At 46.9% G+C, this 10,994-nt stretch overlaps 1 protein-coding gene across 1 annotated transcript; it reads left to right on the top strand.

Annotated features, from left to right (window-relative positions):
- Positions 1-6,684: 6,684 nt before the first annotated feature.
- On the top strand, positions 6,685-10,317 carry EAH_00030290 (hypothetical protein, conserved; the record flags this gene model as incomplete). Its single annotated transcript, XM_013396163.1, has 1 exon — positions 6,685-10,317. The coding sequence occupies one exon, from the start codon at positions 6,685-6,687 to the stop codon at positions 10,315-10,317; it is 3,633 nt and encodes a 1,210-aa protein (XP_013251617.1).
- Between the last annotated feature and the right edge of the window lie 677 nt (positions 10,318-10,994).

Genomic DNA, 10,994 nt, shown 5'->3' with positions numbered 1-10,994 from the left:
AGCAGCAGCAGCAGCAACGGCAGCAGCAGCAGCAGCAGCAACGGCAGCAGCAGCAGCAGCAACAGTTTCAGTGTATGCGAAGACCTGCGTCCTCCAGTGCCTTTTGATTGCATTCACAGGTACTTTAATTTGTCTCTGTCTGTCTCTTCTTTTTATTTATTTGTTTGTCTCCTTCTTGCATGCCTTCTTCTCCTTTTTGTTTGTTTTGTTTGTTTGTCTCTCTATCTCCTTCTTCATTGTTTTATTATTTATTTATTTATTTATTTATTATTATATGCTGTACATTGCTTTATATTTTGTTTTTTTGTTTATCTTTTTATTTTTCTTCTTATTGACTATCCCTTAGTCTGCTACATATCTCAATCCGCTGCTGTTGCTGTTGCTGCTGCTGCTGCTGCTGCTGCTGTTGCTGCTGCTGCTGTTTCTGCTGCTGTTGTTTCCGCTACATCTGTTGCTGCCGCTGCTGGTAGTGTTGCTGTTGCTTTTGTTGGTGCTGTTGCTGATGCTACTGTTAATTTGCTGCTGCCCCTCTTGCTGCTGCTGCTGCTGCTGCTGCAGCGTTCAGGTGTCTCCGGAGACTTCGCAGGGACTGCGGGTGCTGGGCGTTGACAGCAGCAAATGCGTAGTATTTAAAGAGAGAGAGTCATCGATTGAGGTGCTTCTGTCTCTGCATGCACATGCATTTCTTTTTGTTATTTGTTTGTTTGTTTGTTTGTTTGTTTGTTTGTTTGTTTGTTTGTTGTTTTGTTATGTTTGCTGGTTGTGTGCTGTCTCTTCATCTCCCTCTGTCTGTCTGTCTCTTCTTTGTCTTTGTCTTAATTGCGTTTGTCTCTGTCTTCTTCGCTGTCTCCTATCCTCTCATCTTATCTGTCGTCTCTGTCTCCTTCGGCATGTTGTCTTACTCTGCTTCTCTCTCTTTTTCTGTCTCTCCTTGCCTCTCTTTGTCTGTCTCTGTCTCTGTCTGTCTGTCTGTCTCTCTCTCTCTCTCTCTCTCTCTCTCTCTCTCTGTCTCTCTGTCTCGCTGTCTCTGTGTCTCTATATATCTCAATCTTTGTCTTTGTCTCTGTCTCTTTCTTTGTCTCTTTCTCTGTCTCTTTCTCTGTATCTAACTTTGTCTTCGTCTTTGTCTCCTTCTTTCTGTCTCTGTCTCTGTTGGGGTGTACGTACACCTGACTGTCTCCTTTCTGTCTCCTCTGTCTCTGTCTCTGTCTCCTGTCTCCGTTTGTTGAGGTGTACATACACCTAACTGTCTCCTTTCTGTCTCTGTCTCTGTCTCTGTCTCCTCATCGAAGGCGTTGGGGTTGCTGCAGCATCAGCAAATGTCCTGCGAGGCGGCGGTCTGGAACCCCCACGACCCCAACATGGTCCGTTCAAAGGGTTTAGGGTTTAGGGTTTAGGGTTTAGGGTTTGTAGTGTCTATGAAGGGAAATCATTATTCTCCAGCCCATATGCGAAGGCGTCGTCTTGCATGCAATTAGCTGCCGATACACCTAAGTAGAATATATTTATATAGAATATAAATATATATATATATATGTATATATATATGTATATATGCATATCTATAAGTATGTTTATATCTATAAAAATGTTTATATCTATAAATATGTATTTATTTATTTGTCTCTATAAAATATATTTATTTATATTTATATTAAGATTTATATATATAAATATAAATATAAATAGAGCGTATTTCTTAAAAATGTTTATTCAGGTGCTCACTGCCCATAGCAAGACCAATTGTCCGTCCCTTCGTCGCACAGGAGGAGCAGCAGGGGGTCTCCTTTCTCTCTGGGACTTACGCAGCAGCAGCAGCAGCAGCAGCAGCAGCAGCAGCAGCGGCAGCAGCAGCGGGAGTTTCGGGTGTACAGAGAGCTGCGTGAACCCTCACGGGCCTCGTGCTGCAGCACTTTGTCTCTGCTTTAATTCAAACTTACCTTTCGCTTGTCTCTCTGGAGGCAGCGACGGCTCTGTCTTTAATTGGGATATAAGAAAGCTCAATAAACCTGTTAAGGTAGGCTGTCTCCTGTCTCCTTATTATTATTATTATTATTATTATTATTATTATTATTATTATTATTATTATTATTATTATTATTATTTTGTTTGCTGCTACTGTTTGCCTTGGGCCTGTCTCCTTGTTTGCTGCTTCCTCTGTCTCTGTCTCTGTCTCTGTCTCTTTGTTTGCTTTTTTTTGTTTCTTTGTGTCTGCTTCTGTCTGTCTCCTTTTAATGCTCTTTTTAATCTGTTTATTTGTCTCCTTTTGTCTTCTACTGTCTCCTTTTGTCTATTGTTTGTCTCCTTTTGTCTCCTTTTTGCCTATTTCTGTCTCCTTTTGTCTTTTTAGTTGTCTGCTTTTGTCTGTTTATTAGTCTCCTCTTACCTCCTTATTTATGTCTTTATTTGTCTCCTTTTGTCTGTTTATTTGTCTGTTTATTTGTCCCCTTTTGTCTGTTTATTTGTCTCCTTTTGCCTGTTTATTTGCCTCTTTATTTGTCTCCTTTTGTCTATTTATTTGTCTCCTTTTGTCTGCGTTTTGTTTCGTAGACTCTGCGAGACGTGCACAGTCATTGGGTTGCTCATCTCCAAATTAATCATTTTCACGACCAACTCCTCCTTACTGCAGGCATCTCCTAAACCCCAAACCCTAAACCCTAAACCCTAAACCCTAAACCCTTGGCCCTGTTTAGCAAACCCTAGTCCCTACTTTGCACGCCCTAAACCCTAATATACAAACCCTAAACTTTAATAGGCAAACCCTAAACCCTAATATGCAAACACCAAACCCTTTCAAGTACACCCATAAACAAACCCTAAACCCTTTAAAGCAAACCCTAAACCCTTTAAAGCAAACCCTAAACCCTTTAAAGCAAACCCTAAACCATTTCAAGCAACTCCTAGACCCTAATACACAAACCCTAGACCCTAATACACAAACCCTAAAGCCTTTTAGAGCAAACCCTAAACCCTAATATACAAACTGTAGACCCTAATACACAAACCCTAAACCCTTTAGAGCAAACCCTAAACCCTTGTTTTGTTTGTTGCTTAGGGACTGATGGATGTTTGAAGGTGCACTGGCTGGAGCAGGCTTTGGCTGTTAGTTGCTGCGGTGTATATACACCTCAAAAGGAGACAGACAGGGCAGTGAGAGGAGACTGCCTTCTTTGTGTAGATGAGTCAAATGACGTAAGAAAGGAGACAGCTAAATATAATTAAATATATTTAATTATCTTTAGAAACAAAGAGACAGATTAAAATATTTACAAAGGATATCGCATTAAACACAATAATAATATAATGTTGTTATATACATATACATACATATATACCTGTATATAGATATATAGATATATATATATATATATATTTTATATATAGAGAGGGAGACAGATAAAAATATATAAAAAGGAGATAAGATTAAACATAATACATTAATCATATATTATTATATATATACATATACATATAAATATATATATATATAAATATATATATATATATATTATTATTGTATATTATGGATGTATAAAGAGAGACAAGATCAGATAGAGGAGACAGCTTAAAGACAATAGACAAATAAGGAGACAGAAATAGATAAAGGAGACAGCTAAAGAGAATAAACAAAGAGACAGAGACAGAGACAGAGACAGAGACAAAGAGGAGACAAACAAATAGACATACAAACAAAGACATGCAAAGACAGAGACAGAGACAGAAAGATAAGAAGACAAAGACAAAGATAGATAAAGAGACAGATAAAGGGACAGACAGAGAGACAGATAAAGAGACAGATAAGGAGGCAGATGAAGAGACAGATAAGGAGGCAGATAAAGAGACAGATAAGGAGACAGAGAAGGAGACAGATAAAGAGACAGATAAAGAGACAGATAAGGAGACAGCGAGAGTAATAGAGACAAAGACAGATCTTCAGATAGAGGTAGAGTCTCTGAGCAAGAAATAAATGCGAAGAGATGAATGAGGAGGAGACACAACACAAAGAGGGCCGCCGAAATTCAAACAAAATGCATGCACTGCCACCACTCCTCAGCAGTCTCTCTAATGGGGCTTTCTATCAACAGCAATTAGTTGTTGCTGCTGCTACTGCTGCTGCTGCACATGCTGCTGTTCATGCTGCTGCTGCTGCTATTTCTCATACTGCTGCTGCTGCTATTTCTCCTCCTCCTTCCGCTGCTGCCGCACCTTCCCCACTGCTGCTGCTGCTGCTGCCACTGCTGCTGCTCCCACTGCTGCTGCTGCTGCTGCTGCTGCTGCTGCTGCTGCTGCTGCTGCAGGATTCCCTTTGCAGCTTGAGCTGGTCGGTGTCTGATGCTTGGGTCTTCGCGTCGATGAGCGATGACGGCGCCGTCGGTCTGCACCAGATTCCAGCAGCTGAGAAGTACAGCATTTTGCTGTAGACAGAAGTTAAACTTGCTTCTGTCTCCTTTTGTCTCGCATACTGTCTCCTTTTGTCTCTTGCTCTGTCTCTCTCTCTTTTGCTGTCTCCATTTATGTCTCTCTCTCTTTCTGTCTCTGTCTCTCTGTCTCTCTGTCTCTCTCTGTCTCTGTCTCTCTCTGTCTCTGTCTCTCTCTCTCTCTTTCTCTGTCTCTGTCTCTGTCTCTCTCTCTCTCTCTTTACTTCGCTTCTTTTTCTGTCTCTGTGTGTCTCCTTTCTTCTCTGTGTCTGTGTCATGTCTCCTTCTCAAATCTGTTTGTTTTATCTGTCTCCTTTTTGCTTCAGCTGTCTCTGTGCTTTCTTCTGTCTTACTCCTTCGTCTCTTTCTGTCTCTTTATTATATCTTTTTCTCTTATCTCTGTTTTATATATATCTCTGTCTCCTTTTACTCATTTTTAAGCAAAGAAAGGCGTAGCAGTTTGAGTTGCCTCTCTCTAACTCTCTTTGGTCTTCATTAAGTCTCCCAGTAGCCTGATTTGAAGGCCTCCATCTCCTAGGGTTTAGGGTTTAGGGTTTATGGTTTAGGGTTTGCATATTTTAGGGTTTAGGGTTTAGGGTTTACTGTTCTTATTATGATATCTCGGCTGCCGAGTTGTTTTGAAGCAGCTGCATTCTTTAGGGTTTAGGGTTTGCCTACGAATTAGGGATTAGGACTTTTTTAGAGTTTAGGGTTTAGGGTTTAGGGTTTAGGGTTTTAAGGGTTTAGGGTTCTTGCTCTGTATCCGACGCCTTTTGAGAGTCTTGAAGGTGTTTAGGGTTTAGAGTAAATGATGGGAAGGAAATTTATAAGGATTAACTGAGGCCCCTTCTGTCACTTCTTTAGGGTTTAGGGTTTAGGGTTTAGGGTTTAGGGTTTGTATGGCAGCATGTGCCCGCGTGTGGGGAGGGTGGCCGCTGGCGTCTATATAGGAGGGTTTAGGGTTTAGGGTTTAGGGTTTGGTATATTGTCTCTGCTGCCTGCAGAGGAGACAACAGGTAGAGAAACCCTAAGGCTCTCCCTTGAGCAGCCCTAAACCCTAAGCGTACACCTCAAGGTGTACGTACACCCCAGATACAGCAGCAGCAGCACGAAGGGGGCTTTATACAGACTTCGTTGCTGCTTCAAACCCTAAACCCTTATGTGGTTGCACCAACTGACACCGCCTGCGGCCTAGGGTTTAGGGTTTAGGGTTTAGCGTTTAGGTAACGACTGGGGTCTTAAAGAAGGAAATGCTGTATATCATTTGAAGTTGTTTGTGTTGTTAGAGGGTGCTGAGGGCTGCTGTCCCGGAGCCCAGTCTGGGGTTTAGGGTTTAGGGTTTAGGGTTTAGGGTTATTGTAGAATGAGGGTTTAGGCATAAAGGAAGAAGACCAAGGGTTTGCAGCTTCTTAATCTGCCCCCCTTATAAACATATTTTACATATTTTTTTTAAGTTTATATATAATATATATGGGGTTTAGGGTTTTAGGGTTTAGGGTTTAGGGTTTAGGGTTTAGGGTTGTTTCGTTCTACGCAACGCTACGCAGCAGAAAGGGTTTGTCTGCTGTTAATTTTTAAAAAACTAAACAAAAACACAAATAAGAGAAATTAGGGTTTAGGGTTTGCTGCTTTCGCCGGGTCTCCACTCAATGGTGAGCGTGTCCGCCGGTAGGGTCACCTGTGTCGGGTAGGGTTTAGGGTTTAGGGTTTAGGGTTTAGGGTTTAGGGTTTGAGTTCACAAGCTTTCCAAAATATTTTATTCAAGGCAAAGATTTGTCTTTGAGGGTTTAGGGTTTAGGGTTTAGGGTTTAGGGTTTAGCGTGGAATAGGCAATGAAGTCAGGCGCCAGAAGCGGCGGTGGTTATCTGCTGCTCTGGTGCTCTGTGTTGCCGGACCGTAAACCCTAAACCCTAAACCCTTAACCCCAAACCCTAGTTTCTGGGTCCAAACCCTTTTTCTGTAAAGTTTGAGAAGGTTTTGTTTCTTAGTTACCTGAAGGTATAAACAACGAATGAGGAGGGGTTAATAACCCTAAACCCTAAACCCTAAACCCTAAACCCTTATTTTTCGCTCAGTACATACAGGTCACCATACACCATGTCGGCTCCTCTTCTGCCTGCGTTGTAAACCCTAAACCCTAAACCCTAAACCCTAAACCCTAAACCCTAAACCCTAACAATTGAGTTGAAGGCGTTTTCTCTCTCCTTCCCTTCCTTCCCCCCTACGCCTTCCCGCCTGGAGGCGGTATTAATCTGTAGAAGAGACGATGGTTTCTGCTGCTGGTGGTGGTAGTGGTGCTGCTGCTGCTGCTGCTGCTGCTGCTGCAGCAAACAACCCCCCGCTGCGGCAGCAGAAGAGCGCTGGAGTAGACTCCGTCTATGAAGAGGAGCCGCTTACCCCACAGTATCCTGCTTCTGTAGCAACAGCAGCATCAACACCTGGTTCAACAACAGCAGCAGCAGCAGCAGCAGCAACAGCAGCAGCAGCAGCAACAACAACAGCAACACCAACAACAACAGCAACGACAAAGGCTCCTGCTGCTTCGCCTGCTCAAGGAGGCAGCACCCATTCAAAGGCTGCAGCAGCACAAGAGAAAACACCTGCTACTATGCCAGCCGTTCGCAGCAGCAGCAGTGCTGCTGCTAGCAGCGCATACACCCCAAAGCAGCAGCAGCAACGTCCAAGTCTGCTGCAGCAAACTCTGCTAGCTCTGGGCTTCAACAATAAAATGCAAACATTTGGAGGCGTTGCACCATTCAGTCAGAGCAGCGAAAGAGCAGCAGCAGAACCCCTCTCAGCAGCAGCAGCAGCAGCAGCAGGAGCACCTATGAACACATCCGCAGCAACAGGACACCCGAGGGTCCCTGTGCGGCAGCACCAGCAGCAGCAGCAGCACCCCCAGCACCAGCACAGGCAGCAGCAGCAACAGCAGCAGCAGCAGCAGCAGCAAAGGCAGCAGCAAGACCCCTCAAGCTCTCCACTGACAGGCAGCAACTGGGGATATAAAGACAAGCCGAGTTTGCTGTGGTTTGTGCTGCTGGGGGCCTTGAGCTTAGTGTTTATGGGTGCGGTGTGCTGGTCGCTGTCGCATTCAGCAGCAACTCCTCCTGCTGCAGCGCAGCAGCTGCTGCTGTCGCTGCAGCAAGCAGAAGAACAGGGCATCCTTACTGGGGGGCCCAGCAGCGTGGGTACCTCAGTTCGCCGCTACCTGCAGCAGCAGCAGCAGCAGCAGCAGCAGCAGCTCCACCATGCCTGGATCGCCAGACAGAAGCAGCATCGACAGGCAGAAAATCAAACAATGCAAGAAGCAGCAGAAGCAGCAGCAGCAGCAGCTGCTGCTGCTGCTGCTGCTACCCTCGGCTCCACCAGCAGCTACATGGCAGACCTTATTATTAAGGCTACTCATGAATATCTTACTATTAGAAAAGGAGCGCAGCAGCAGCAGCAAGCCTATGATATGCTGCTGCAGCACATGAAGGAGCAGCAGCAGCAGCAGCAACTCAAAGCACTGCTGCAGGAGCAGCAGCAGCAGCAGCAGCTACTCAAAGCGCTGCTACAGGAGCAGCAGCAGCAGCGACTGGGAGACCCTCACCAAACCACCCCAGACACTTGGCAGCAGCAAACTGCAACTCAACGGAGACTCGCTGCTGCTGCAGATGCACAAGCTGAAACAACAGCAGCAGCAGCAGCAGCAACTCCGGCATCAGCAGCAACAACGTCGGCAGCAGCAGCCACAACTACAGCAGCAACAGCAGCAACAGCAGCAACAGCAGCAACGCCATCAACCACTGCAGCAGCAAGAGACGCTGATGGAGCAACAGGTCCCTCACCAACAACAGATGCAAATGCTGCAGCAGCAGCACCTGCAGCAGCAGCGAGTTTAGCAGCAAAGACCCCACAGTCTCCAGCAGCACCAATAGAAGAACAGGCAGAGACACGAGACTCAAACGCAAACACTCGAAGCAGTGAAACCCCCTCAAGTACGCAGCAGCAGCAGCAGCAGCACCTGCAGCAAGATCGGCAGCAGCAGGATCGGCAGCAGCAGGATCGGCAGCAGCAGGATCGGCAGCAGCAGGATCGGCAGCAGCAGGGTCGGCAGCAGCAGGATTGGCAGCAGCAGGATCGGCAGCAGCAGGATTGGCAGCAGCAGGATCGGCAGCAGCAGGATCGGCAGCAGCAGGATTGGCAGCAGCAGGGTCGGCAGCAGCAGGAACAGGATACAAGAAAGCAGCAGCAGCACATTCAACACGAGCAGGTACAGCACCGGGAGCAGCAGCAGGAGCAGCAGCAGGAGCAGCAGAAGCAGGGTTCCAGGCAGCAAAATAGTCTAAATCATGAACAGCAGCAACAAACACAGCAGCAGCAGCGGAAACAGCAGCAAAAGCAGCACCAAGAGGAACTGCAGCAGCTGCAGCAGCAGCACGGAGCTCATGTGGATGCCCTTCCGAGGTCAGAATGGAGTCCTGAGAGACGAACGGAGCAGCAGCAACATCAGCAGCAGCAGCAAGAGCAGCAGCAGCAAGAGCAGCAGCAGCAAGAGCAGCAACAAGATGAATCGGAGCCTCAGCAGCAAGAGCAGCAAGAACTGCTGCAGCAGCAGAAACGTTCCATTCGTGAGGCGCTGCTGCTGGGGGAGCTGCCTGCCTCCTTGCAGCAGCACGTAGGGAACAGCGGTAGCAGCAACAGCAGCAGCAGCAACAACAACAGCAGCAGCAGCAGCAGCAGCAGCAATAACACCAGTGAAGATACCAGCAACAGCAACGGAAGCAGCAGCAACAGGGACGGCGACAACGCGAGCTCCAGCACCAACACCAACAACAGCAACAACAACAGCAGCAGCAACAACAACAGCAGCAGCAACAACGACAGCAGCAGCAGCAGCAACAACAACAACAACAACAGCAGCAGCAGCAGCAGCGAGGCCCTCGCTCAAGTGTCTCGGCTGATGGGGGAAGCAATGGGTTGGAAGCGAAGGGCCTCAGAGGCCCTCATAGGCGTCTTAGTTCAGGCAGAGCAGCAGCTGCAGCAGCAGCAGGTCTCTCTCTTTGCGCTTCTTGAGGAGAGCAAAGCAGAAGAAGAAGAGTGGAAACAGCAGCAGCAGCAAAAGCAAAAGAAGCAGCAGCAAAAGCAAAAGCAGAAGCAGCAGCAGAAGCAGCAGCAGCAGCAGCAGATGCAGATGCATGAAAGGTCGGCGCTGAGAAGCAACAGCAGTCAAGGAAACCATAGCGCACAGCAGCAGCAGCAAGAGCAGCAGCATCAAGAGCAGCAGCATCAAGAGCAGCAGCAGCAAGAGCAGCAGCAGCAAGAGCACGAACGGCTGGAGCAGCAGCAGCAGGAACTGGAAGACGAGCAGCAAATGCTGCAGCAGCAGCAGGAGGAAGAGGAACAGCAAAGACTCTTAGAGAGGCAGCAAAGCTTGCTGCTGCTAGAGGCGGAGCATCAGGCTGTTGCTGCTGCTGCTACTACTATCCGTGATGTGCTGCAGCAGGCCCAGAGGGTAGCAGCAAAATCGCTGCAGCTGTACGCAGTAGAAAGGAAGCTTTGGGAGCAGCAGCGTGCTGCTGCAGAGCAGCAGCTGCAAGCTGCTGGTGCGACAACCCCCTCAACAGCACCAGCAGCAGCAACTGCAGCAGGAGCAGCAGCAGCAACAGGGCCCCGGTCTTTTTCTGCTGCAGGCCATGCTGCAGCGCCCCCTAGCGACGCGTTCCCTCTCTCTTTTGCTGCTCTTCGCATGCAGCCCCAAGGAGAAGCATTAATAGAAGCATATAAAGAAAGAAGTGGAGACAGAGATATTCTTGCTGCCGACTTGGCGCTGCTGTGCAGCAGAGCGCAGCAGCAGCAGCTGCTGCCTCCCTTCTTTGTCGATCTGCTGCAGCACTTCTCCTTCATGGCGCTCTGAGGTGTACATACACCCAAACAGGTCAGTAGCAGCAGCAGCAGCAGCAGCAGCAGCTGCTGCTGCTGCTTCAATGCGGCATTCCATTCAATCCCTATTGTTTGCTGCAGTTGGGGTGTACAGACTCGACAAAAAAGGCCCTCAGCGGCAGCAGCAGTAGTAACAGCAGCAACAGCAGCAGCAGCAGCAGCAGGTAGAGCAGCAACGGCAGCAACAGCAGCAATTTGCTGCCTGGCGTTCTGCTGCGCTTTGGTTTTGGGGGAGGGCGATGGCCCTCCGTTTTTTTTTATAAAAATATCAACAAGTCCGCCAGGTGTACGTACACCTCGCAGCAGCAGCAGAAGCAGCAGCTGCTGCAAGAGCAGCAGCTGCTGCAGCAACAGCAGCCAAAGGCCCTCAGGCCCCGCTGCACGTCTTAAGTAAAGGTCCATTATGCATGCAAAACCAAACAAAAAGAACTTCATAAGCAAGCACAAAACCAGCAGAAATAAACAGATAAGTATAAACAGTAAAAACAAATAAAATAAATAAAGCTATATAAATAAATAGCATTAAACAAATAAACTAAATAAATAAAGTTAAACAAATAAAACTAAATAAATAGAGTTAAATAAATAAAGATAATTAAACAAAACAGACAAAATAATGTTTGTCACAAGCAAAGCAGTAACAACAACAAA

Source organism: Eimeria acervulina, genomic scaffold (assembly GCF_000499425.1).
Source record: "Eimeria acervulina Houghton genomic scaffold, Eah_scaff278, whole genome shotgun sequence".
NCBI lineage: Eukaryota > Apicomplexa > Conoidasida > Eucoccidiorida > Eimeriidae > Eimeria > Eimeria acervulina.
Note: the sequence above shows the minus strand (reverse complement) of the source record. Positions and strands in the feature narration are given on the sequence as shown.